This window comes from Rhodnius prolixus, unplaced genomic scaffold (genome assembly GCF_049639745.1).
Source record: "Rhodnius prolixus isolate KJV_2025 unplaced genomic scaffold, Rpr scaffold_2, whole genome shotgun sequence".
Taxonomy (NCBI): domain Eukaryota; kingdom Metazoa; phylum Arthropoda; class Insecta; order Hemiptera; family Reduviidae; genus Rhodnius; species Rhodnius prolixus.
Window position 1 is genome coordinate 47,587,608 of NW_027411592.1, and position 25,153 is coordinate 47,612,760.

The 25,153-nt window shown below is 30.1% G+C and overlaps 3 protein-coding genes and 1 long non-coding RNA gene across 9 annotated transcripts in view; 2 read left to right on the forward strand and 2 right to left on the reverse strand.

Annotated features, from left to right (window-relative positions):
- Window positions 1-434: 434 nt before the first annotated feature.
- On the reverse strand, window positions 435-12,076 carry LOC141449783 (uncharacterized). 2 transcript variants are annotated; one of them, XM_074119560.1, is made up of 10 exons: window positions 11,938-12,076; window positions 11,807-11,843; window positions 11,359-11,470; window positions 10,477-10,637; window positions 9,573-9,851; window positions 7,917-8,487; window positions 7,645-7,813; window positions 7,306-7,504; window positions 6,048-6,219; window positions 435-3,765 (listed from the first exon to the last, which is right to left on the reverse strand). In XM_074119560.1, exons 3-9 carry the CDS (start codon window positions 11,458-11,460, stop codon window positions 6,048-6,050), a joined length of 1,653 nt encoding a protein of 550 aa, XP_073975661.1. In that variant the 5' UTR covers window positions 11,461-11,470; window positions 11,807-11,843; window positions 11,938-12,076; the 3' UTR covers window positions 435-3,765. The 2 variants fall into 2 exon arrangements, with proteins under 2 accessions (XP_073975661.1, XP_073975660.1); XM_074119559.1 differs by having other exon boundaries at window positions 435-6,219.
- Window positions 12,077-12,546: 470 nt separating this feature from the next.
- LOC141449782 (ATPase family gene 2 protein homolog A) lies at window positions 12,547-18,424 on the forward strand. 2 transcript variants are annotated; one of them, XM_074119557.1, is made up of 10 exons: window positions 12,547-12,730; window positions 13,130-13,315; window positions 13,388-13,852; window positions 14,536-14,645; window positions 15,411-15,673; window positions 15,804-16,080; window positions 16,206-16,415; window positions 16,653-16,919; window positions 17,016-17,180; window positions 18,139-18,424. In XM_074119557.1, exons 1-10 carry the CDS (start codon window positions 12,547-12,549, stop codon window positions 18,319-18,321), a joined length of 2,310 nt encoding a protein of 769 aa, XP_073975658.1. In that variant the 3' UTR covers window positions 18,322-18,424. The 2 variants fall into 2 exon arrangements, with proteins under 2 accessions (XP_073975658.1, XP_073975659.1); XM_074119558.1 differs by lacking the exon at window positions 16,653-16,919.
- LOC141449786 (uncharacterized) lies at window positions 17,907-20,207 on the reverse strand. Of its 4 annotated transcripts, none has more exons than XR_012455694.1 (3): window positions 20,080-20,207; window positions 18,544-18,593; window positions 17,907-17,990 (listed from the first exon to the last, which is right to left on the reverse strand). It is a non-coding gene; the product is annotated as an uncharacterized lncRNA (long non-coding RNA). The 4 variants fall into 4 exon arrangements; XR_012455692.1 differs by having other exon boundaries at window positions 17,907-17,993; XR_012455695.1 differs by lacking the exon at window positions 20,080-20,207 and adding an exon at window positions 19,767-20,072.
- Window positions 20,208-22,818: 2,611 nt separating this feature from the next.
- Window positions 22,819-25,153, forward strand: part of LOC141449802 (melatonin receptor type 1B-B-like) — a 33,949-nt gene continuing 31,614 nt past the window's right edge. The window contains exon 1 of the mRNA XM_074119607.1: window positions 22,819-22,887. The gene's annotated coding sequence lies outside the window, so the exon portion shown is untranslated. The remainder of the gene's footprint in view (window positions 22,888-25,153) is intronic.

The following is a 25,153-nucleotide window of genomic DNA, read 5'->3' on the forward strand; positions in this document are numbered from 1 at the left end:
TTGTATATATAATAAAGAAGGAGTTCTTGAGACTAAGGCTTTTCCGAAACAATTGAAATTAGGACTTCAGAAGAAGCCTGTAAAAATCAGAATTCAAGATAGGAAAAAATTCACAGAATTGTAAACAGTTCACAATGTTTGCTGCCTTATAGTGAATGTTAAAAGTGCAGAGCACTTACTGTTGAAACCACAGTCGTTCTTTATTTACTTCATGAATTGTGAAAGTTTATGATGTGGTTTTTTAGTTTACTTTTTAATGTATAGGCCACAAATAAATTAATTACAAGGTTCGATTATTTCATCACAACAGTTGTTTTGTCTCAAAAAATTTATCATTTCAGGGTTAACCATAAGTTGCAGTAATGAATTCTTTTTCAAAGAGATATCACATACTAAGTCTCATGTTAAAAAAAAAAGAAAAGAAAAAAACAAAGTTGTTTCATCCTTTTTATTACGAATTCACAATATTGAAACTGACATATCTAACATCATAACGAACACCTTACTTTAAGTTCACAAGATTATATTTCAATGCCAATGAAAATCGTTTATTTCCTGTTAGCAAAGAATATCCCTGATGTTTAATATCACAAGACCCGAAGAAGTGTATTTTTTGTGGCACTTCGTATTAAAAATAAATATTTACCAAGGCTCTACTAATCTGTTAAATTTATAAGCTCCTTCATCAAAACTAGAGCTAAATTTTAAGAAATATTTTTTTTAATATTATTACTTTTTAAAGCCCCAGTACAGGCCTCTTAACTTTTAATTACCAACAGGATTTATTGTTCATATAACCCAGTTTTCAATGCAAACTTGGTTATTTTTTAATTTTTAATGAATGACATTCAATATGTGACCACCTTAAAATAATAAAAATAACGTTGCATTCTTAAATATGAGGAGAGACCTTCTTTGCAAGTGCATGTGGATGAAAGTGCAAAGCAATGACTTCGGTGGAAATAAGTATTGTGTACTATTTTATTACTTCAGTCTTTCATAATTACTGTTACAATAAAAAAAAATTTAAAGTTATAATTTAGTTCATACTTCTTGCAAAATGAAATCAGTTCCATAACTACTACTGTTTCCATATAATCCACACATATTCAACCAAATAACCAGTATATGCACTTTTGTTTTTGTAACTTTAGACAATGTTTTAAAATGGATATTAAACATAGTATAAACTATTCTAAAAATGGTTGAGTGAATATTATTATTGCTCATTTTAAATAAATTTATGATTAAACAAATATGTAATATTATATATAAAGAGATTACACATGTAATACTATTATTTAGTACCATTCGTAAAATATGACAGGCCTCTGTAAAAAGAAAAAAGGTTAAGCATTTGCTTTAACTTATCAAATTATTTTAAACATCATAAACATGATATGTTAAATCAGTAAATGTGGATCCAAATAGCGTTATAAAATATAAAAGATTTTTACATGATTGTCAAAACATTGTCACGCTTACTAAATACATGTTTGGGTTCTATTTATTTGTTCTTCGTGTGATTTTTTTAATTCAGATATGGTTTTTAATTTCTGTCCATCGTCACTATCTACACCACTTTTTAAAGTAAATAAGTTTCAAATATATAGTGATCAACAGCAAATGATGATGGAAAGTTTTATAACTTTTTGTGTCAAGTTCTCAATAACAGATAACAAAGGGATTCGAATCGTTGAACAAATAAAAATATTCACACAAATTTGGAGCGTAAGCTGAAACTTGAATTTCTCAATGTAGCTTCTGCTGAAGATAACTTCAAAATATCAACAGCCAAACAACAAAAAAGTTACAACTAATTTAATTTTCTTTAAAAGAAAAAAAAAGAAATTAAAAAATAGCATAAATAAAACCGTAAATACAAAAACTTTATTCTAGGATCACAATTTTTTCAACTAAATTATTGGTGTTATTTACAAAGCAAATGTTTCGCAATCAGCACAATTTAAATATTACTTTTTTTTAATTTTTGTTTGTTTTTTTTTAAATGCAGTGAGAACTAACCAAAAGTTTAAACAAACAGAAAAATGTCAGAAAAAAAAAAAACAAACATGAAAATAAATTACTGAAATGCTATCAGTAAAATCAATAACTTTAAATAAACATATGGATTTCTATTTAAACTCAGATAATAATGGATATAATTAATAGTCAAGAAGCTTTGGTAATTCTGAGATATGTATGTATCAACACCTCAACTTCTCAATTTTCTCGCAAAATGTAAATAACAGAATACACTAGAGTGAGATGAGCTTACAAAGACAAATTACAATCGCTATGAGCGACAATTACAAATATTTTCTTTTGAACTTCTTTTCCAATGTTTATTTATTTGAAACTCATTTTAAATCAATAAATCTCCCTTTGTTTAATGAAGAAATATTAGAAACAATGTATTTGGTATGATATGGCTTACAACTTGTTTTAAACAAAAAATCTATACATAGTCATCTAGATATTTTCACGTAATAAACTACTAAGAATCAAAGTATTCAGTTTCATCGATTTAATCTTCTTTGACTTTACGGCCAGTAAAACGATAAAGGGCGCAGCCTCAACATTATAACAACCCCTACTTTCCAAATGTTTTAATTTGTGTTACAACCATTGCAAAACGAAATCTTACAATTTATATGGAACACAAGCAATCCCGGCATACATGACGTTATTTTTTCTTTCATAAGGTTTCAGTAACTTAGAGAGATGTTATTTTTGCGATAAAACAGCTCTAATATTTCTAACTCAAGCCAGAATCGCGATTAAGGCAAGCTTGGCACATTTTTTTTTTTTTTTTATCTCTTACCTTATCTCTTAAGGTATTAGAATCGGTCAAATTTTCTACACTAAATGTTCACCGGAAATACACGAGGTCCCATAATTCGAAAAAGTAGTTTTTAGAAAGTGACCTTTATATTCAATAAATGTATGTGAGCACTATTCACTTACAAACGAAAAACCAAAAGTAGCTTGAACTCAATATTTCGAAAATTTGGTTAGGTCAGCAGTGATGATAATATCGCTGATTTTATCTATAGTAACAAGCATGTTTTTTGTACTCTTAACTAAATTTTCGGACTTGTACTATCAACGGAGGTTAATTCAACAATATGGTGTAAAGAATTTGACTTCAACTAACTTTTATCTCACACTACACTTGCATTTTTTCAATTTCTTAGAATTGTTTACAACTTTTATTTATATTTCTTGGAAAAAAAGTAATAGTATAAGGTATAAAAGAAACTGAAGTTAATACAGTAATATCTCAAAACCCAAATTTTTAGGAAAATTATTCAGGGTTAAAAACAGTGTCTATCAAGAAGAAATAAATTAATTAACAATAAATGTGGCAAACTTGTAATGGCAACTAATATATGTACAAACTAAATATATCCAAGAAAAATTTACATACATACAAATTTAACCTAAGCATTAATTTTGATACTCAAAAACTTAAACATTATTCATGGATTTATTCTTTTCAAATAAGATTTACATAATTTTTGTTAGTTATGTTTTAAAATATACTTTGGTATAACCACAATTAACTAGGATTTAATCTAACAAAATTATTTTGAGAGACTAGTTTTTCGACATCACAATGTACTTTTTCATTGTATTATTAAGTTTTTATTTTGCAATTATTGACTAACGGTAAAACATTCTAATACATGTGAGATAAATGCTAGAAAAAAATTAATTTGCAGTGACATTTGTTCTTGTATTATTTCATTTTCGCTTATAAAACTGAAAAATAAATATAATTCTGTTAGAATATTACCACTGTGCTGCTAGAATTCATTTTTATCCTAAACACTTCCTTATTTTTATGATTATTATTATTTTATTTATTGAGTTTGAGATAAAATTAAATTACTATTTATATGAATTTAAGTGCAGAATAATATGTATTGCCTTTATTCGACATTCTACCTATAAATTTGTGCATTATTTCCGTAATTTGAATTCACGTTAGTGACTATGACTCGGAAACCACTATCTTATGTAGGATTTTACCATGGGGAGAATTGCAATACCTGTGATTAAGTGGATTTCAATTGGATTAGACCAATTTTTCAAGGTGTCTAAAATTTTATTGTGTGTAAATTTATATATTGTTTATTTATTGGAAGAAAGATATTTTTATCCTGTAAAACTAATAAATTATTAATTCACGAAATTAAAAGTTTAACCAAATTTAAAAAATCCATATTTTATTATCAAGACACTAAAAATTAAGTTGACTTTCAAAAATTGTTGAGATACAAAATTATACGGAAGGGGTAGAAAATCGACTGTGGAATTTCCTGAAAATATTCGGCCATGCAGATGAAATAGATAACTTAACAAATTAGCTTTCAGCTTAAATAAAAAATGAGGAACGATGAAGATTTGGGAGAGAAGTTTAAGACATATTTATCTTTCTCAATTTAATTATTTCTTTCTCATAATATATTTTTTAGTTTTAATTTTTATTTTTCAATGTCTCTTACTCATCTTAAAGGAAAGTTCTGCAGACATGGCAATTTATTGTGTAACAGACTTATACAGGAGATTTAGTGAATAGTGATTGTACATAAGTAAGCACTTTATTTTTGCACAAATGAGGCTAGCAACCGTTCAATCTCTTGAACAAGCAAAGAAAAGGAAATTTAAAATCTAAATGGAAAAAAGTAAAAGATATTCATCGTCAACTTACTAAGGTCATTTTAAGGCGATCAGGCAATCGGGCATTTTTATTGATACTACTTAGAACGTTACTTTTCTATATTTATTTCCTACCATTTTATCTACAATAATACCTACTCCCTAATAAGTTTAAGACATTTAACGACAGGAGAATGTCTTTGAATTATATTTTTTTAGAATTAGCGATCTACCTTGAACACACAATGGCTGCAGAACAGTCATATTATGATTAATAAATACAATCGTATTAAAACTAACAAACACTTTATTATAAAATTGTCAATAACTTCTGAATGATACGATAAAAAACTTACTTGCTAATAATAGGGATTGTAAAATAATTAATTTATTTATAATAAACTATTACTCTTTGTTTATTTGTGCTGAACTTCTACTTAATTTAATGGCTATTAATTTTCATTTAGATGTGCTGTCATACGCGTAAAGCAAGATTTTTTAAAAGTTTAAATAATCAAAATTTTAAAACTTCAGATTTAATAAAAAAAAAGTCAAATGGATGCTCATGTATGAATGTTATTTATTACACCGACATAATTAAGATCCAAGTTATTAATGTATTATTGCTCGAGAAATTCTTAATTGAATGCGTTTGATTGAATTGCAGAAATTTGAAGATCTGAATAAATAATTGTATTCCGTTGAATGCAAATTTAAGTATTATAAGATCATTTTCCAAAGTTATTTGGAAAACACGTGCAGGCTTGGAAACCCTACTTTTTTTAATTTAATTACAATCAGGCGTTTAACAATTACAAAGCATGATTTGAAATAAGAAACTTGGGTTTATTTCCACAATTAGAAACAAACTTTCGGTTTAATATTATTTCTAGGTGAGTAAATTCTTCAAAACACATCTCAATCTGTTCCTGTTACTCATTCATTCAATTGAAACTTAAAGCAAAATGTACTATTTTTAATCTAGACGGATGCAACAAAATGAAACACAGCTGAACGAAATCTGTTATTTAATTATGAAACATGAATCAGGAAGAAATAAAAAACGTAGAAATCCGACATTTTCAAAATTTTATCATTTTTGAAATTTTACCTTTTATGACAGAAATGGATCAGTTAAAGGCATGTAGAATGGCTTAAATACAATACATATTAAATTAAAATAGAAAATGAAATTAACTTAGGAACATTTAGATTTACTAATAATAAAGGCAACATTTAAGTTATTTTTTTTTTGGAACTTCACCAAAAGAAGTTGAGGAAAGAATGAGATCTAATGAAGTGATTAGAATAATGTGAATTCCTTGATTTTAAAAAATAGTAATAAATAAATAAATAAATAAAAATTAAAGTAAATATTTCACTTAATTTGGTGGAACGAATGAAATTAAGTGTAGAGATGGTGGAGACGATGGCTGTTCTTGATCAGAAAATTGTTCAGAATAGTATTGTGGTGCACTTAAATATTCAATTAATCTTTTCGGCAAAGGTAACGATGGTATTAAATCACGTCTTACTACTTTCACTATTGCAAACCTAAAATAAAAATAAAATCAAAATTAAGAGAGAGACATGAAAAATCTACAAGCACACAATTAAATATGAGAGGGTAACTTTCTTTTTTTTCTTAATATCTTCTGCTAGCCTTTTAAAAGTTTAAAATAATTAATTGTAGCTGAAATTAAATAAATTATTTCAATAGCGATACTAAGAAGAAGTGGATTAACTTGAACTTAATTAAGTTTTTTCATTAGAACAGATATGGTAAAGGTTAGTTAAATTAACATTTCATTTTTTAAGAAAAGGGCCTTAAGAGTAGATTACCCACATTATCAATGGATTCGGAAAATGAATCTGTGAAATCATCCAAAGTTAGATAGATGAATGGATCGCTTCAAAAGAACGAGACTTCTAACTTAGCGGAAACTTATTGCGTCCAAAAAATGAGTAAGTTGCAGCTTCCAATTGTCCCGTATTGAATTAGTGATATTGTAATAATAATATTGTAATATAATTCTCCTGACAGTCTTAAACCTAGGCTATACATTTTAATAACAATTTGGCAATATAAATAATACTGTACTTTAATAAACCTTGCCATCCTTGCGACGAAGTAGTGTGGAGCTTAACTCAACGATAGGAGAAGTTAGAATTGAGCAGACAAAGATTAAACTACTTTATGTAAGTGATATGATGGAAGGTCTAGGCAGATTTACGAGTACATTGAATGGGCAAGGTACCTAATTTAATTATATTAAATCACTGAATTATTTTATTAACTGTACTTAAAACTGTTTAAATTAAATAAAATTGGTAATTTTTATAGTTTCTTTTATAAATATTTGTTTAATCTATTTTCAATTTTTTATATTAATTTGTAATAGTTATTTTTTAAAATTTTGCCACCTTCAAATACTAACTATATGACAATATATTAATTTTTTTCTAAAGAACAAATGTTCTTTACGCACAAAAAAGAATAAATAAATTTTATACTTAAATAAAGTTTAAATATGAGAAGCCCTATTTGATCTCTAAGCAACCATCATCATCCTTAAGTTTGGAAATTTAAAGACTATCCCCACCCAAACATTGTTTAAGAAAACTTTTTTTTTTAAATACCTGCAAAGATGCTGTAAACTCTGAACATGCTTAAACCTTGATACTGGATGAAGAAGCTGAACTCTCATTGGGCCTAAAACTGGCCTTCTATGCAAAAAAAATAAATACCTGCCACTTCTTGAATGTTCAACAGCAGTTTCAATAAATTCTACTATAGTCTGACTTTTAAATTTTGTACAAGATCCAAAACTGAAGTTACCTGAAAAAAAAAATTATATATACATACATTTACACAGCTGTCCTGCAGGTTTTAATATATTATGTGTACTTATATTAGTAAATCATTTTGTGAATTTCAATAAATATATCTGATCGTTTTAATTGAAAAACAAGAATTACCCTGATCATGTTCTATTCTAACATGACGAACACAGCCATTTAACCTAAATGTTAACGAAAAAATATAATGATGATCACTAGAATCTCGGACGATAAATGAACCATCTGGTTCATTACTCAAAACTTTTTCGGCTGCTTCACCACTGATTGGACCCCAATACCATCCATACTGAAAGTTATGATATTTCGTTACTATATAGCTAATGCTTACTTACATACATATCTAACCTAAATAATTATATTTTAAAATAGGAAGTTTCTTTTTATCTTACATCTTTGACTTTTTGAATGCTGGCGGCAAAATCGATAGCATTATCATCTTGGTGCCGAGCAATCAGAGTAGGTATGGGTGATTTATCAGGCAGAGGAGGCAAAGCTCGTTCAGAAAATGGAGGAGGTACATCTAGTACTAGCAAACTGTCTTCGGTCTCTTTGTGAACCTGAACAGTGCCTGTTACAGCTGGCCCTGCTACGACGGTGGGCCTTCTCATTCGAAACATATTGCACAAAGTTTGTTTCAACATATGTGAAATACTATTCTTATTGGAATTTTGTTTATTATTGTTTGTTTTATCGTCTGCGTTCTTCTTTTTATGCTTTCTCTTGCTTTGATTTACAATTCCAGTCGCCCTCACTTCGGAACTACTACTCTGATGTGCGGCAGTGCCCGCATACAGGGTATGAAGAAACTGCCTTACTTCCTGCAAAGTCATATGTACCGGTTCTGAACTTTCAGGAGCTGAATGTCTTTTAGTACACCACTTGTCTTTTTGCTGACGCTCTAAAACTTGTACTTCTGTTACTCTTACGTCCATCTGGCGCCTTCTTTTTTTGCCATGCTGCCTGCAATATTTGTTAATTAGAAATTTTTCTTTTAACTTTTACATAAAATTTACTCATTCCTTACATTTTTAGTAATTAAAATATATAGATATCTTTGTGAGTGAAACTTTCCAATTTCGAAAATTTAAAAAGAAATAAAGCCAATAAAATTATTCAATATGTAAACAAACAAATTATATATTTTATAAAACAAATTCAACTTTTGTTTTTACTTTTTATTTCTAGCAAGAAAGCAACATGCAACTCTTAAAAGGAGAAATAAAGTCAAAGTAGTGTTTGAGTCATCATACAAGTAGAAAAAAATTAAAAAGTTCAATATATATATATATATTAACTTATACATTTACTTCTTTTTTTTAAGGCGCGTCAACGATTCAAGTTATAGGCGCCCGGAGCTTTTTCAAGAACACTACCGGCCTCCGGACAGTGAGCTGAATGAAGCTGCTAGGAAGAGAAAATCTAAGGGCCAGTAGCTGGATTCGAAACCATGATTTCTGCGTTGAAACTCAAGATAAGATCGCTAACCACCCAGCTAATTCCTTCCCTAAGTTCAAAATTAATATTTCTAGTAAAAGCTCCACAAGGTTTAAGTCACAATTTATCTTTTTTTTCGAATATAAATCTAACGATTTTATTGTCATATAATCATATAGAGCTGTAAACGTTTTTTGCGTTTTTTACCATTGATTTTGGTCCGGGGGGTACATTTCAGCGCAATTTCTTCTGAATAATATTAATCACAATTAAATAGAATTTGCTTGTTTAAACAAGTTTATTAGTTAATCGGGAATGCAACTTGAGGAATTTTACTTTTGTTTTTGTGTGAAAAAGCAACAAAAATGTTTTTATGAATGTAGTGTGGTGCTTGTGAATTCTCTGTTTAGTTTCTAATTTTCCAGTGGGAACTTTAATTTTATGGAATTGTGGAGCACCTAGACCGTTCTACGTTATAAATTACACAATGCTGGCATATTTCAATTTATTCGAAGTTTTAAGAAAACATTTTCGTTAGAACTTCCAATAAAACATTTTTGTTAGAACATCTGATAACTGCAGTAAAAGAAAATCGTTTAGGTAAGGCTTACCTGGCATGCCTGTTCCTCCTGTTATGATTACTACTACCGCAGTTTGTTACCGTGTCAATAGGCAGAGCGTATATATCGCTGTCTAAAGGCACGTTATATAAATCTTGTAATGCATCATGAGACATGGCCGACGTAATAAAAGATGAATCGTCGACTCTGTTGGCTGGAGGAAACGTTAATGAATTGTGAGATGATGAAGGACGTACCAACGATGAAATGGATATACCAGGTGATAACAACGGAGGAGTCCAAACTTTGCGCCTGGTACCCTTTCTCTTGCTAAACAAAATATTATTATTATAATAATTATTATTATTTATTTATCTCTTGCTTGAAATATTTAAAATTTAACGTAAGTGGAGGTTTTCACTTAAAAAATTAGGTTTTTTTTAAAATAAATTGAAGACTCACGAATCGTAAATAAGGAACTTAATGCAAAATAAGTTTTAGTCATTTAAAGGAATAAATAAGTACTAATTAGAAAATAGAATTAAAAGCTTTTATCTCTAAACTCATTAAAATAAAGCAGAAGGCCTTATAAATGTCTCTCTACTTACAGATAGATTTAATACCCTGGAAGAAATAAAAGAATAGGCCAGAAAATTAGTAGAGAAATATTATTTTAAGTTGATAGTGAGATAACATACCGATGGTTTAGAGAAATTAAAATATCTAATGAAAAAAAAAAGAGTTAGAGACTTACACAAACCCGGAACAAAAACAAACAGGGAATTTAAGCAGACACTTTAAGAAACTTTTAAACTCAAGCTTTTTGGTACATATGGATCTAGAAATACATTGATTACATATTTTACTGTTAGTACAATAGATATTCCGTTTAATCCCTGCCTAGCTCTTTAAAGAAGAGAGAGACAGAATTAGAAAATTTATTTATATGACTTACTTGTGTGACCTGTTTGATGAGAAAGCAGGCCTATCCTGAAACTCTGGTGGAGGAGCTATATCAGCAATCCAAGAAGTTTCTGGTGGAAGAAAATTAGTTTCGTCACAGACGGACTCTTCTATTTGGTCACAGTAAGATCTTTCATCTTCGCTCTCAACGTACTGAGGGCAAATTGTTTAAATGTTGATTACTAAATTATTTGAACCTGTTTGAATTTATGGAGTTTTGAGGGATGTTATTTGAGTAAATTCATCTTAAAAGTTTATGATGCCCGAATTTAATTTTTGCAGCACCACAATAAGACGATGCTATCAAGTATTTAGTCTAAATATTAGTTTATTTTGTTGGTTTAACTCTTTTATTTCACATTCAAAAAGGTATTCATTAAAATATGATGTTTAATACCGTGGAATTCTTACTATAATAGTTTTTGCTAAATGCTTGAACATGCCTGTACTTATTTTTTTTTTTTTTTTTTTTTTTTTTTTTTTTGGCGCATCAACAGCTGAGGTCATTAGCGCCCGGAGCTTTTTCCAGTGCACTGCCGGCCTCCGGACAGTGTTCTCTCGTTACAGACAACACTGTCCATCACCGGACAGTGAGCTGTAAGAAGCTCCTAGGAAGAGAAAATCTAAGGGTCAGCTGCTGGATTCGAACCCGGGACCTCCGCGTGGGAGTCCAGTATGCTAACCTCATAGCTAATCCCTTCCCTACTTATCATTATTGTTTTCGAATTTAGTGTAATGTCTGTTTTCAGGACTACGACTTACATAAACATTTCTAAATTGTCTAAATCTGTCTTGAGACTAAATATCTACTTTCTGTTAAGGCTGTAATGCGAAATAACTTCAGAGTTAAATATACTCAGTGAGTATTACTCACCTCTAATCCACTTGAAAGAGAAGTGCTTTTAATGAGAAATTGTCTATTCCCTGAATGCGATAAACCATTCCATGCTGAACAAGATGGGGGTGAATCCATCATGAAATTAAAACTGTAAAAAGGAACAATTAATACTTCAAGTCCCCCTTAAAACTATGATATCATTTCCATTATGACTAATCATTTGTCTAAATGAATTTCAATAAAAATCGTGTTAAATGAACTATTAGCAACCAATAAACCATTCTTAATTCATTGTGTTTATTATTTGCAACATGATCAAGGTAGTTGCAATAACAAATGAAAATTTTGAAAAAGAACTAGAAATTAACAAAACTGAATCTTTAACGTTAGAAAACCAAAATTCTTATTTGAAATCAATCACGATAAATAAATAACATAAATGTTTTTAAGAAAGAATAATGTGACAGAAAGTATTAAAAAATACCTTTAATGTAAGCCCTCTTCATGCTTATTTTTGCATCCTAAAAGATATTTTTTATTTAGTAAGAGGAATGAGAATACATATGAAATATTATTTAAACACACATAATAAAAATTAAAATAAAAGGTACGAACACTTATTTACAACTTCATTACTGCTTTAACAATACAAATTTAAACTCTTGATATTAATAAAATACGGATGGACAGGTTAGGCGATAGTAACAGTTGCCCTAATTCTATTCTATTGCATTGCTGCTGTAGTGGTCGTATTATGTATGGTCACTGCGCATATAAAGATACATTCAACATTGTGCCTATACTTGACTTGCAATTAGAATGAAAACGCTTTTCGGTTATTTAAATCATTTAAGAGTTCGCAGAGTATGAGCATTTTGACTGATTCTTTTTTTTAAAGTGATCATTGATGGATTGTTCAAGAAAGTGCTTTTTACTAATATAAATAATATTTAAATTAAAAATGCGTTCGATTATCGAATGAATACATGAGAATCTGAGTCATTATAATAATTAACATAGCGATTATATGATGCCTGGAAGTAGATTTGTTTTTAATTGAAATTTTGTAAGATTCAGTAGGTCGTATATATAGTAACTGTCCCTAATTTAATTAACTATCTTAGATAGAATTCAGTAAAATTCTCTTCTATTAAGTATTAGGAAAAATAATTTTTCCGAAGTTAAAAGTAGATTCATGTGCTATTGATATAAGAACGAATTAACATGCCTCGCAAAGGAAGAAAATCAGTGTCTCTCTGGAATGAATGTGAGAATTGTGCTTGTATAATTAATGCTAAGGATTTAGAATTACATGCCAGTTCATGCCCACCGAATGAAGATAAGTGGAACCATAGTTTCATAAAACAGCAAACACTCTACAGCAGTTGTGAAGATATAGATGAAAGAGGTAAGGTATCTATGAATATGCATTCGATCCAAAATTGATAGCACTCATCTCCCCTTATAAAAAAGGATTTAAGGCTCACTATAGTTTTCGTTGTTCACTTATTACAGGTGAAAGTATATTATGTTCATATTTCTAACTTTGCGAACTCAAGGTACTGAGCCCTTTTTTTTTGAGTACTAACGTACTCTATACCGTTCAATTCTGTAACGCCACAAAACCCAGTCAACTTTAGAATTAAGGAGATTTATTCTACGTGAGCCTATTATAGTCTTCCTTAGAACCTCATAATCTTGATGAATAAATCTACACTGAAGGGACTGCCTATTCTAGACTTTAGCCATACATTTATCTAAACTATCATTATCCGAGCAAAAATTAATATTAATATCATTTTTGAAGCACTTCCATTGTGGATGAGGGCGGATACGGTGGAAGATATGATTTTTTTATCCCAGTCAGTAATGCAAATTTGTGGTTTCATCATTGGATTTCCATTGGTTATATGGATTTCGGAGAAAAAAATTATAAAGCGTGCTTGGCCTTCAATTGAGGGATGTTTAACAAGTGCTATGTTATTAAAGGAAGGTGAGTAAATTATAATTTTTTCTCCAGTATAGGAAAAAACGTGCAATCTAATACATTATTGTTCGTTTGCAGCACTTGAATATGATTGGGATAACAAGGATGCTTCTGGTTTGATAAAAGTTTCGAAATTAGATATACTACCAAAGTTGGCCAGTGAGATATATTTTCGAATTACCAACATTGAAGAGGAACTTATAAATTTCGAAGAACTTTCTTTGATTCTGCGAAATCGATTGAAAGAAAAGATTTTATTTTTAGGAAATAAAATTCACATACGCTTTTATGGGAAGAAAATTGTGATACAAATAATGGATTGTAAACATTATAATGCTGATATTAGTAATGAAATGCTTAATTTGAGTCTTGATGAAATAACATTCAGTTCTGATGAAAATACTGAGTTTATATGTACCAATAAAAACAAATGGGAAAATATTATGTCTTATCCACAAAATTTGAGGTTTGGTGGTTATGGATCCCTAATTTCCGAGTTAAAACAAAACATGTCTTCAGTACTGAAAATACGATCTTCATTAGGTAACTCCATATTTACATTTACTTGGGCAGTTTATTTTTATTAAGAAAAAATAAAATGAAAAATAATTGGTTATTTGGCCATCGATAATATATATAAATATAAAGATTCAATGAATAAAAATAAAATATTTTACTAAATAAGAACATTGATAACCAGTCGGTTTGTCCTTACTCAGAAACTGGCGAAAATGATTTTGCAGTAAAAATGGGCTTTGAAGATTTTTTTGTTTTGTTCTTACTCAGAAAGTGATGAAATCACGTGGCAAGTTTTTTTTGAATATTGTATTTTTTATATATTTTTTAAATAAATAGTTCCATATTTAGTACAAAGTTTCCAACTATTTGAACTTATATCTTTATAATTAATTTTTGCCTTAGAAATTGAAACAAAACTCTTGTAAATTAATAAATGCTGGAATCAAAATCATGTTGGTTAGATTCACAGTGCTGGGAAACAATAAAACGAGTTAAGTGCACCATGAATAATGGTTAGGCATAGTGAGATCATTAATACTTTTAGATGCCTTAGTTTAACACAAAGACACCCTGATGACACTTGCAACCAAAATCAAACTATATGGAATATGAACAAAATTATCGCAGTCCATCTGGAAAAAATAAATGAATCAATATGAGGGATTTTCTTGACATTTTGTTGGGTAATTCACTTAATTAATTTTCAGATGATGTTCGTTGCACCGGAATACTCTTATATGGGATTCATGGAAGTGGTAAAACGTTGGCAATGCAATACTTAGTCAGTTTCTTCAATGCGCATGTTATGAATATTCAGGTATGTCAAATTTCTTGTAACAAGCAGTTACGTGTTTGTTGATATCTATTGTCTTCTTCTCGGATTGAATTGCGACTTTAGAGAAATTTTTAATTCACAAAATTGCCATTAATTGAGAAGCGCAAATGAAAACGCCGTATCTTCAGCATTATAACGAATAATTTTTATGAATATTTAAATATACAATGACTCACTCATAAATTCCACTTTACTTTTCACTTAAAAATTACACTTTATTTTTAGATTGTTTTTAAGAAAGTAATCAAGTTACCTGTGTTCGTCATTGTGGGATACGATATCCCTCCGTTTGGTCTTGATTGGGCTATTTTCCAATGTCTAGAGAAGCCTGACTAGACTGTGTCAGTTAAGCGAGAAAACATCCCATGTAAAAAAGATGTCAAAAGATTTCATCTAAACTTACAGCCATGAGTTTTCTTCAGCTTTTAAAAATATATTACAGAGGCAAAGTTTATTTTAAGTATCGCAATGACTGCACATTTTGTACAGTTTAACAGTATTTTATTTATGAATTACACTTTGTTATTCTAATATGTGCACTTTAACATGCCCTTAGTAATTTAAAGTTATTGAATAATTTTGAAATAAAAATTGTTCAAAACATTATGTAAATTTTTGAAGCTTTGACTTTGTGGTGCTCGAGAGTATAAATAGGTTGGCGACTCTTAATCTAATCCGTTCTTGATTCATTTTAAAAGTAAGGGTACTAAATTGTTTTGTTTTTTATATATTACGTATTACTTTTAGGGTATGGAGATGTTCAGTAAATATTATGGTGAAACTGAAGGAAAATTGCGATCTTCTTTTCAAAATGCTATAAAAAATGCCCCTAGCATTATATTATTAGATAATGTTGAAGTTTTATGTCCAAGGAAGGGATCTGATCAAGAAAGACGAATTATTTCCACTTTTCTTAGTCTTTTCGACAGTATCCAAAACAAAAATATTGTTGTTTTAGCCTCGAGTTCAAGACCAGATAATATAGAACCTTCTTTAAGGAGACCTGGAAGGTAAAAAGGTAGCTCATTTCCTTTTATTTCAAGTACAAAACACAAGACATAAATTATTTGATAGATATTCATTGTTTTTCTGTTTAAAAATTATAAAAATGTTCATTTAAGATGCTAATGTTATTTTTAGATTAGAGATTGAAATTGAGATACCTGTACCAAGTGTAGATGATAGGACATCAATTATGAAAGCGCTTCTACCAGATTCAAGCCTAAATGAGACTATTAGAAAAGTTGCGGAGATATCACATGGATTCGTGGCTGCTGACTTAACGGCTGTTGTAAGTAAAGCAAAGTCAAAAGCTGCTTTAGAAGGCCGAAATGTAATTTCTACAGAAGATCTTACTTGGGCACATTCGCAAGTAATGCCGTCAGCTATGAGAGAAGTCTGTGTGCAGGTGCCAAATGTAAGTTAGTTTTCAATATTTCACTTTTGAACATTTGATGAATATTTTTTATTTTATAATAATTAATAGATATAATTCCATTTGTTTTGAGATTAAAATTTAAACAACACTTTACTATTCCCTAGGTGAAATGGAGTGATATCGCTGGAGAAGATGGACTCAAATTGAAGTTACAACAGTGTGTTGAGTGGCCAATAAAATATCCAGAATGTTTTACAAGGTTAGGGATTAAATCGCCACGAGGTGTACTTTTATATGGACCTCCTGGTTGTTCGAAAACAATGATTGCGAAAGCTATTGCAACTGAAAGTCAACTGAATTTTCTCTCGATTAAAGTAAGTTGCAACAACGATAAGCAAAACTTTTATTAACTAAGTTTGTTTAGAGACTATTTATTTTTGAGGGAATATGTTTTGAGAGTAGTTATTTACCTAAAATGGGCCATTTTGGGTTAAGAAACAGTGTGGAGATTTCTGTCACTTTTAGAAGCATTCTGGTCCTTAATGACTTTCACTTAATGTTTATTATAATTCTTGAGTGACCATTTTTAAGGAAATAAATTGTTAATTTAGGGATCAGACATATTTTCAAAATGGGTTGGAGAATCTGAACGAGCGGTGAGAGATATTTTCAAACGCGCTCGTTCTGTGGCTCCTTGTGTTATTTTTATTGATGAAGTGGACGCACTTGGCGGAGAAAGAGAAACCATACAGAAAGTAGGAGGCAGCGCCGTCCAAGAACGAGTATTATCACAACTTCTTACAGAAATGGATGGAATAGTTCCATTAGAAAACGTGGTCATAATTGCTGCCACAAATAGACCAGATAGAATAGATAAAGTATGTATAGTCAGCGAAATACTAACCGAATAGAAACTCATTTCTGCTTTACTCAATATCCAATTTTTTTTCTAATAATAAATAAAATTGTTTTAGGCTTTGTTACGACCTGGGAGGTTAGATCGAATAATTTATGTTCCATTGCCTGATCACACTACCAGGAAGCAGTTATTTGAATTGCAGTTCAAAAAAATGCCTGTCGAAACATTAGTTAATTCTGAACAACTTGCAACGCAAACGAAAGGTTATTCTGGAGCTGAGGTATAGATACCAATAATATTTTTTTGTAATTAACAAGGGGGACATTTTTTTCCTTAGTCTAGCCAATACAGTTTCAAAAATAATAGACCGCAAAGTTAGTGACACTGTAATTTTGTAATACAAAATTGTACAATACACGCCTCCTAAAAAGTGTACAATTGAGTGGGTTATTTCTGATCGTTATTCTGAGAACTATCAATAGTCTTTAAGCCGACATCTTTTAAAAATGAGTACGGTAGTAAAAATAATAGCTCTTCTTTTTAATAATTATAAAGCGATTTTATCCTTGGAGGCCCGTAAGGAATGTCAGCTACTCAATTGCTAAGATATTTTAATAGTTTTGTAAATAGTTATTAATGTAATCATATGTGACTCACTCCACACTTACTCTACACTAACACACTAACTCCATAGTATATAACTATATACAAAGATAAAAATTGTTCAAAACAATAAATTTAATTAAAATTTAAACATTTCATTTTTTAAAATATTTATTCCTGTGCTTTTAAGAAGGCCTCGAACACCTATTACTGCCGTTTAGAAAAAGATCCGTTTCTCCGAGCTGAGCTTACGATGTCTTCATATTTATTATTTACGAATACATGTCGTCTAAGAATGCTTTTCTCCTAGTGAAAAACATTTCTAGCATAATTACTCTTTAATTGAAAAAACAGAACTTGAGATTTTTGTACAGATCTCTATGGGGAATTTGTAGTGCCAATACCTTTTGTTCATTAACGGAATCCAATTGCTCGCCTTGTGAAAATGAAACCTGAAGAGAGCACATGTTAGGTTTCGGATTTTCCCCTGCTTTGACAAATAAGTTGTTTTGGTTAACTTTGGAACGCTTATTCTCTAGTCAAAATCATGCTTAAAGCTATTCTTTCATGCTCTGATTATATTTTCCGGTTTTAACTTAAAGTATATTTGATTTTGTAAGTTGTACATTTTATAGGTCGTAGCGGTCTGTAATGAAGCTGCATTTAAAGCTTTGGAAGAATCTATTCATGCTGATATTGTAAGAATGGATCATTTTGAAAGTGCATTGCAAATAGTGGCACCAAGAACTCCTGAATCACTCTTGAAATTATATGAAGACTATATGAATAAGAAAGAAAGTTCTGCTTTGTTAACATAACAGTTACGTTGTTGTACCAATTTGTACTGTTCAGAACTGCCAATACTATACGTGTATATATGTAAATAAAAATTTTACCTTGGAAATGTTAATGTTCTTTGTATGCAATTGAATTTTAATTTTTTTTGCTATTAAGAATTATGTACTTTTTAATCATATTAGTTTGCGTAGAAATAAGATTATTTAAAAAAGACAGTTTTTCTGAAATTTTAATACACTTACCAGCGAAATAATGAATGCTTGAGAAAATATATAGCGAACGATTTCATAATCTGCAACAAATCCATAATTTCTGTTAATATCAAGGGACTGTGGGTCAATAATTTGATTAAATGTTGTTTATTTGAAAAAAAGAAAAAAAAAGTGCAGGTATGATTATAAATCATTGAGTTAAAATTGAATAGAATTGCCAAAGGAAGTAGAAATAATAAGTAATACGAAATAGAAGATCGTGTTTTTGGAATGAGAAAGTGCTCCATTGATTACTGCAAAGGAGGTGCAGAATCATTTGAACATAGTCCAGGAAAATTCTTTTTGTTTTCTTGGATTATACGAGTTTGTGTTCGTAAGTAGCAGTAGGGCTGCTGTTGAAAAGGCTTCAACGTCTCGAAACCTAAAACCGATTTAGGTAAAAACCATGCCTTGCCTATAAGATGACAGAAAACACCGACAAAACTGTTTGCCAGTTGTCTCTATCCACTATTAACCATTAGCTATATTTCCTTTACGACAATAAGGAGAAAGGGTAAAAATACTTAATCAACGTTTAATAAAAGATTCTGATATTCTTATGGTAGATTCAGCACAACTGCGTGTAAGGTTCGTTAATGACTTGCTCGTTTTTGTGAGATACTACGGAGGAGTTCCTCAGTACTAGACGTGCATAAGGTCCGCTTTGCAGTACGATGTTCAACTGTTCACCTTACTTCTAAGAGCTAATAACCAATTTAGATAAGGTGCCAAACAAAACTTAACGTCTACATTACTACTTAACCAACTTAATCAATACGTAATCAACACCCTTAATTTCGCATTATCCTGCCGCTCCTAGCCAGAAGTGAAATAGATACTTTGAAGGTGGCAGAAAGATGTTTACGACTTATATTGAAGCATGCTTGGAGCGAACATTGTTCTGCCTCTTCAATGCTGGTAATCCAAAAGCGTTTCTTTAGCACTGATGAATCCTTGAGAATCAAGTAAAATTTAGGTATAGAGTCCAGAGGACCAATCCGAATTTTTTCTAATATGCTAGAGAGAAAGACACCAAAGATGAAGTTTCCTTCTTTGCTGCTGAATGTATGCGCGTGCTAAGTAGGTAAAGGTGTGTTGGACAAATACCCTAAAAAGAAGTTACTGGCTCGAGTCACATAAAAGGATTGTCAGTATTTTGGAGTTTAAAGAAATTAAAAATAACTTTTTTTTACTAAACAACAAAATTTACTAACGTTTAAGTTCCTTGCGTTAACATAAGTTTCCTTTAAAGCGACTTTTCTAGTGGCTTGAACTCGAATGTTTTGAAATATTAAAATATGCAAAGATAAATTCAATTAATTAACTAAACCTTTTTTTACTTGTTTTTTAGACTTTTGGTCTAAATGTTATGGCATTAGTATTACAAAATTTTATAGATGTATAGTAGAACTTGATAAGCCATGTTGCAGTAGTTTAAAACAACACTTTTTAGATGGTTTTAAACTCTTGTGCTATATAAAATTATTTTATTATGTCATAATGTTGAAACTCAGAAAATAAGATCACCTGAACTGAACGTATTAAATCTGAATATTATATTTCAATTTTCATTAATATGTAGACTTCATGAAAGTTCTTATTTTTGATGTTCAAGTTTACAAAATGATAATTAAGAAAATGGAGTAATATTAAACAGGACAGATGTTTTCTGTTTGTTTAATTATTTTTGTTTAAATTACACCTAATTTCGAAGTTATTTTTAGTAATATCTTACTTAACATGATTTTTTTTTTTATAGCTGGTAATAAGTTAATATCATCCTAAAACTGCCGTAAAGCGAAAAGCGCAAAATACATATATACTTTTAGGTATAGTTATAGGGTTCCGATTGCACCTCAATATTTATTGCTTCTATGAGCTAAATAAAGAGGCTCTCCGGACGTCTTCAAATAGTCGGTAAAAAAGTGCACAGAGGTAATTTACTTAAAACCAATACAGAAGTTTGCTGTGGTTACAATTGTGAATTTTATCTATTACTAATCCAATTTTTAGATGGAAGGGTATGATTAAAATTTAAGCAAAGAGAAGTGATTATCCTGTTTGATTTTTTTTGTATATGTATCTAGCATTCAGTAAATTTTATTTATTTATTGGCTAACAATATTATAAGCCTAGATTTGATAATTTAACTTAAATTATTCGAAATATTGTACTATTCACATAAATGATAGTTTTAAAGGTTTGTATGTGGTGGGAGGTGGCACTCTAGTGGGGGCAGAAGCGTATTAGTGGGGGCAGCAGGCGTTGTTGGGAGTTGTCAGTAGTGATGGGCAGAACGAGTCCGCGTTTGGAGTCGTTGGATTTGAATCAGTTCCAGGGTTGGAATCGATTCCAACAACTCGTTCACTGATTCCAGTCTGTACTTACCCTATGCATTAGTACAAATGTCACGCATTGTAATTAAATAAATAATTAAAAGTTAGCTTTTCCAGTTAATAACAAAACTATATTTCTTTAACACACATTAAGTAGTTCCCTAATTCCCAATTGATCTGATAAATATAAAATTAACAACGTAACCAAATATTAACAAAAATAGGCTAGTCAAATATAAAAATTAAAGCAACTGCAGTTTTGTCGTTATCTAGCTTGACCACCGGAGTTAACTTGATTCAAGAAGAAAAACGCAAATGGGTAGGAAATTATTCCCATAAAAAAAAATTATAACCCTTCAAACAAAATGATAATTACTCATAAAGAAAGAAATATTTATTTACTATGAATTAATATCAAGCTTTTAAAATATCTTATTATTTTACAAAAAGAAAAAGCTGTGTGCCAAATCTTTAACTTAGCGGCTGGACGCTCTTTCTCTTATCTTCATTGGCGAAAGTTAAATCGTGTACATGTCATGACGACGATCAAAGTAATACTGAGCTAAAAAATAGTATTACCTAACTGCTTTACTTACTGCTGTATCCCTCCCACTCTATCACCTATTTCACAAACATTCGTCGATTGGAAGTAGGTTTTAGTTAAATATTTGTTTCATTTGAAAACAAAAAACATTATAACGCTTTCTCAAGATGTTTTTAAGTTTTAAAAATTTGTTTTTGTCCATTACTCTTGTAAAATACGAAGAATTTTAAATAAAATATAATATACAAACACAAATGATCTAGAATGCAGGTGGAGTCAGTCGGCGTTGTCATGGTGATGGAACCGTTTAACGACTCCGGTTCCAGCTCCAGCATTTTCTATTGGCTAGATTCAGTGAACGAAAAAATGGAACGAGTCCGGTTTCAAAAGGATTTAAATCACTCCGGATTTGACTCCACCAATTCCAGTGGATTTAACCAATGAAATTGCTGGTGTTGGGCCGGAGTCGTTAAACGGTTCCATCACCATGACAACGCCGACTGACTCCACCTGCACTCTAGATCATTCTGTGTTTGTATATTATATTTTATTCGAAATTCTTCGTATATTATAAGAGTAATGGACAAAAACAAATTTTTAAAAATTAAAAACATCTTGAGAAAGCGTTATAATGTTTTTTGTTTTCAAATGAAACGAATATTAAACTACAACCCATTTCCAATCGACGAATGTTTGTGAAGTAGGTGATAGAGTGGGAGGGATACAGCAGTAAGTAAACCAGTTAGGTAATACTATTTTTTAGCTCAGTATTACTTTGATCGTCGTAATAACATGTACACGATTTAACTTTCGCCAATGAAGATAAGAGAAAGAGCGTCCAGCCGCTAAGTTAAAGATTAAGCACACAGCATTTTCTATATGTAAAATAAAATATTAAATAATAAGTAAAGTAACTACAGCATTGCTTTTTAATTAATGAGATGGGTGTGCCTGGTGTTTCTTTGCAAGGTTCGCTATATTGGGTACGAAATTATTTTTCCTTCGACTCCCTGTCTTAGATCGACCCCTACTTTTGTTTAGAAATTAACAAAATAATAAAATGAATATTATTTTAGAATCGATATTCTAAAAAAACCTTGGAACTTATTTTATTCTTCAAGCATCAGTATTTAAGCTCGCCAGATTTTGTATTTTGGTGTGGATTCCTCTTACAAGTTGGAATGTGTCAGTGAACTTCTACATAGTAGCCTTAAGTGAGTTTTATTTTAGTGTAAACGACTACAGTATTAATTATTTTCATTTTAATTTGCCTCAATTTTTTGGGGCGGGGCGGAATCACTTTTTTTTAAAATAGGGATTTGAATCAACTCGTTCCACCATCGGACTCGTTCCAGTGGAACGAGTCCGCTCTAATAGCCCATCACTAGTTGTCAGTGCCGACACTGGGGTCCTTCACCAAACTTGGGTCATGGTTCGCTCGTAATTTGAGGACAGGTACGTTTGGAACCCTTCACTTGATGTTGTCGGCACGTAGATGTGACTGAACGCTATATGTTGAGCACGAAACCCCTCTTTCAGCTTCACATCTAACTATATCAACGTTCAATACAAAAATAAATAAATGAAATAAAATTTTCTTCATAAAAGTGCCTTCATGCTCACCTGCATTATAACTTTGAAATTAATAACTTTTGCCTACATAGTACCTTGAGAAAAACATGCTTTATGTTAGCATGGTTGTTATTTTTTGTGTGTAAATTTTCTTAAATGTAAGCGTCAGTGATTCTGTTAAATCATGTTGGAAAAAACTTTTCTAATCTTGCGATAAATACAGATTCATAAAATTTGGGTTTATGAGCTTTTATTTGATGTAGAATATAGCAAGGTTGTATTGGAAAGATTTTTACTCTGTGCAATTGAAATAAGGGGTGCAATGTCCATATGATTCGATTCCAGTGATTACTTGACGTGAAGCCGAGCTGGTTGAGTTGGCCGCTTTTTGCTAAAACTAGGGATTATCTGTTATTAGTCAATGTGCTTATCATTTGCTTGCAAACTTTTAAAATTAAACGGTGTGGAAGTAAGGTTTAATAAAAAGAAGAGAGGTAAGGAGGGGTAAATAGCAAAAATTGAAACAAAATAAATTATGACGAGCTTTAAAGGTTTCAAGAAAATTTCAATTTCAGCAGAAATATTTTTATGAAACAATTTGGCAGATTTTCATATGGAGATGATTTATTTTTTCAGTTAACTTTTACACTTATATCTAGTTAAAAAACGTGATTTTATTGTTGATTTATGTATAAAGCATAAACTTTGAGACAAAAAATTATATTCCCCAATTTTTTTTTTTTTTTTCAGTTTTGCGTACACATTTTATGTTCTATTTCAAAGGTGTTAATTTTTTATTTTTTCGCTTCTTTTATAAAACTAAAAATGTTGGGATATCTTTATTTGTGAACTAAATTTTATTCTGTTAAAAAAATAATAATAAAATAAATAAATAAAATACTTGAAAGTGATGACCTGAGCATAACTCTTAAGTTAATTTTATTAACTTAATAACCAATTAAAACCCTTTATCTAACACATTAAATAAAAATTAATTCATATATTCGAGTTTTGCCTAAATAAATACTGCTCCCCAATTAAGCCATTGGGCATTACAAAATTTCCGAACTCGGAATGATTGATACTACAAAATTATCTAGTATTGAGACTCACACGTCTTTCTCTTTTTCAAATTCTCAAAGTAATTGCTTAATGAATTTTCTTCAAACTCTGATTTTTTAAAATCGTTTATTACATTAAAAGAGCTACGCGTATCACCCATCCATCGTTCATTACATTAAAAGTGCTACGCGTATCACCATCCATCCATCTGCCCTAAAATGAACATACGTAAAAAAAACATTCGAATAAAAGTTAAGAATCTGTAATTCTGTAGCGATGTATAATGTTCAAACCGTTGGAACCTTTTCTGAGAAAATATCAACATGAGAAAATTCTAGCAGCTAAGTATTATTTCCTTTGATGAATTTTTGTCACTTTGCTTTATGCTAAAGAATTTAAATTGGATTTTTAGACCAATTCCTCCAATTTTTCTAAATGCTTTAACTACCCATTAAATCACAGATATGGGGCAAAATGAATTTTAATAGAAATTCACACGTTCCCTTATTTCACATGTATAAATTTGAAAGCTTTATTTTATTTAGTAACAGTTGACATTTCTTAAAATATTTTACGCATTTCGGAGTGACTTTTAATAAATCTGGTTGCCATCGTGAAAAAAGTTACTTGTTACCCATATGAAACTGTCTTTTTCTGAGAGCGTTTCTTTGGCCTAAATATGATTAAAAATGTAAATTCTGTTAGAATCAACACTTTAAAGTTGCAGTTAACGTCATTTGCACCTGAACTCCCCTTAAAAGTGTTGTTTTATCATTTAAGTAATGAATTTTGGAATTTTAAAGAAATGCATTACGAGAAAACATCCTAGATAACAGATAAAGTGAATCATATATACCTACTCACAAAAATTAGAATTCAGATAAAGGAAAATAATTTTAAGTATATAAAGCTTGAATGCAAATTCCTGCTATTTATTATATTTGAGATAATTTTGTTTATAAGTGCAAATATTTGATAATTAATTATTATTAATGAATATTAACAATATTCCGATCCCCTAAACACTCATTTATGAAAAAAAAAATTATTTAATCGTAATTACTTAGAAGTAAATAAAAGAATAAAT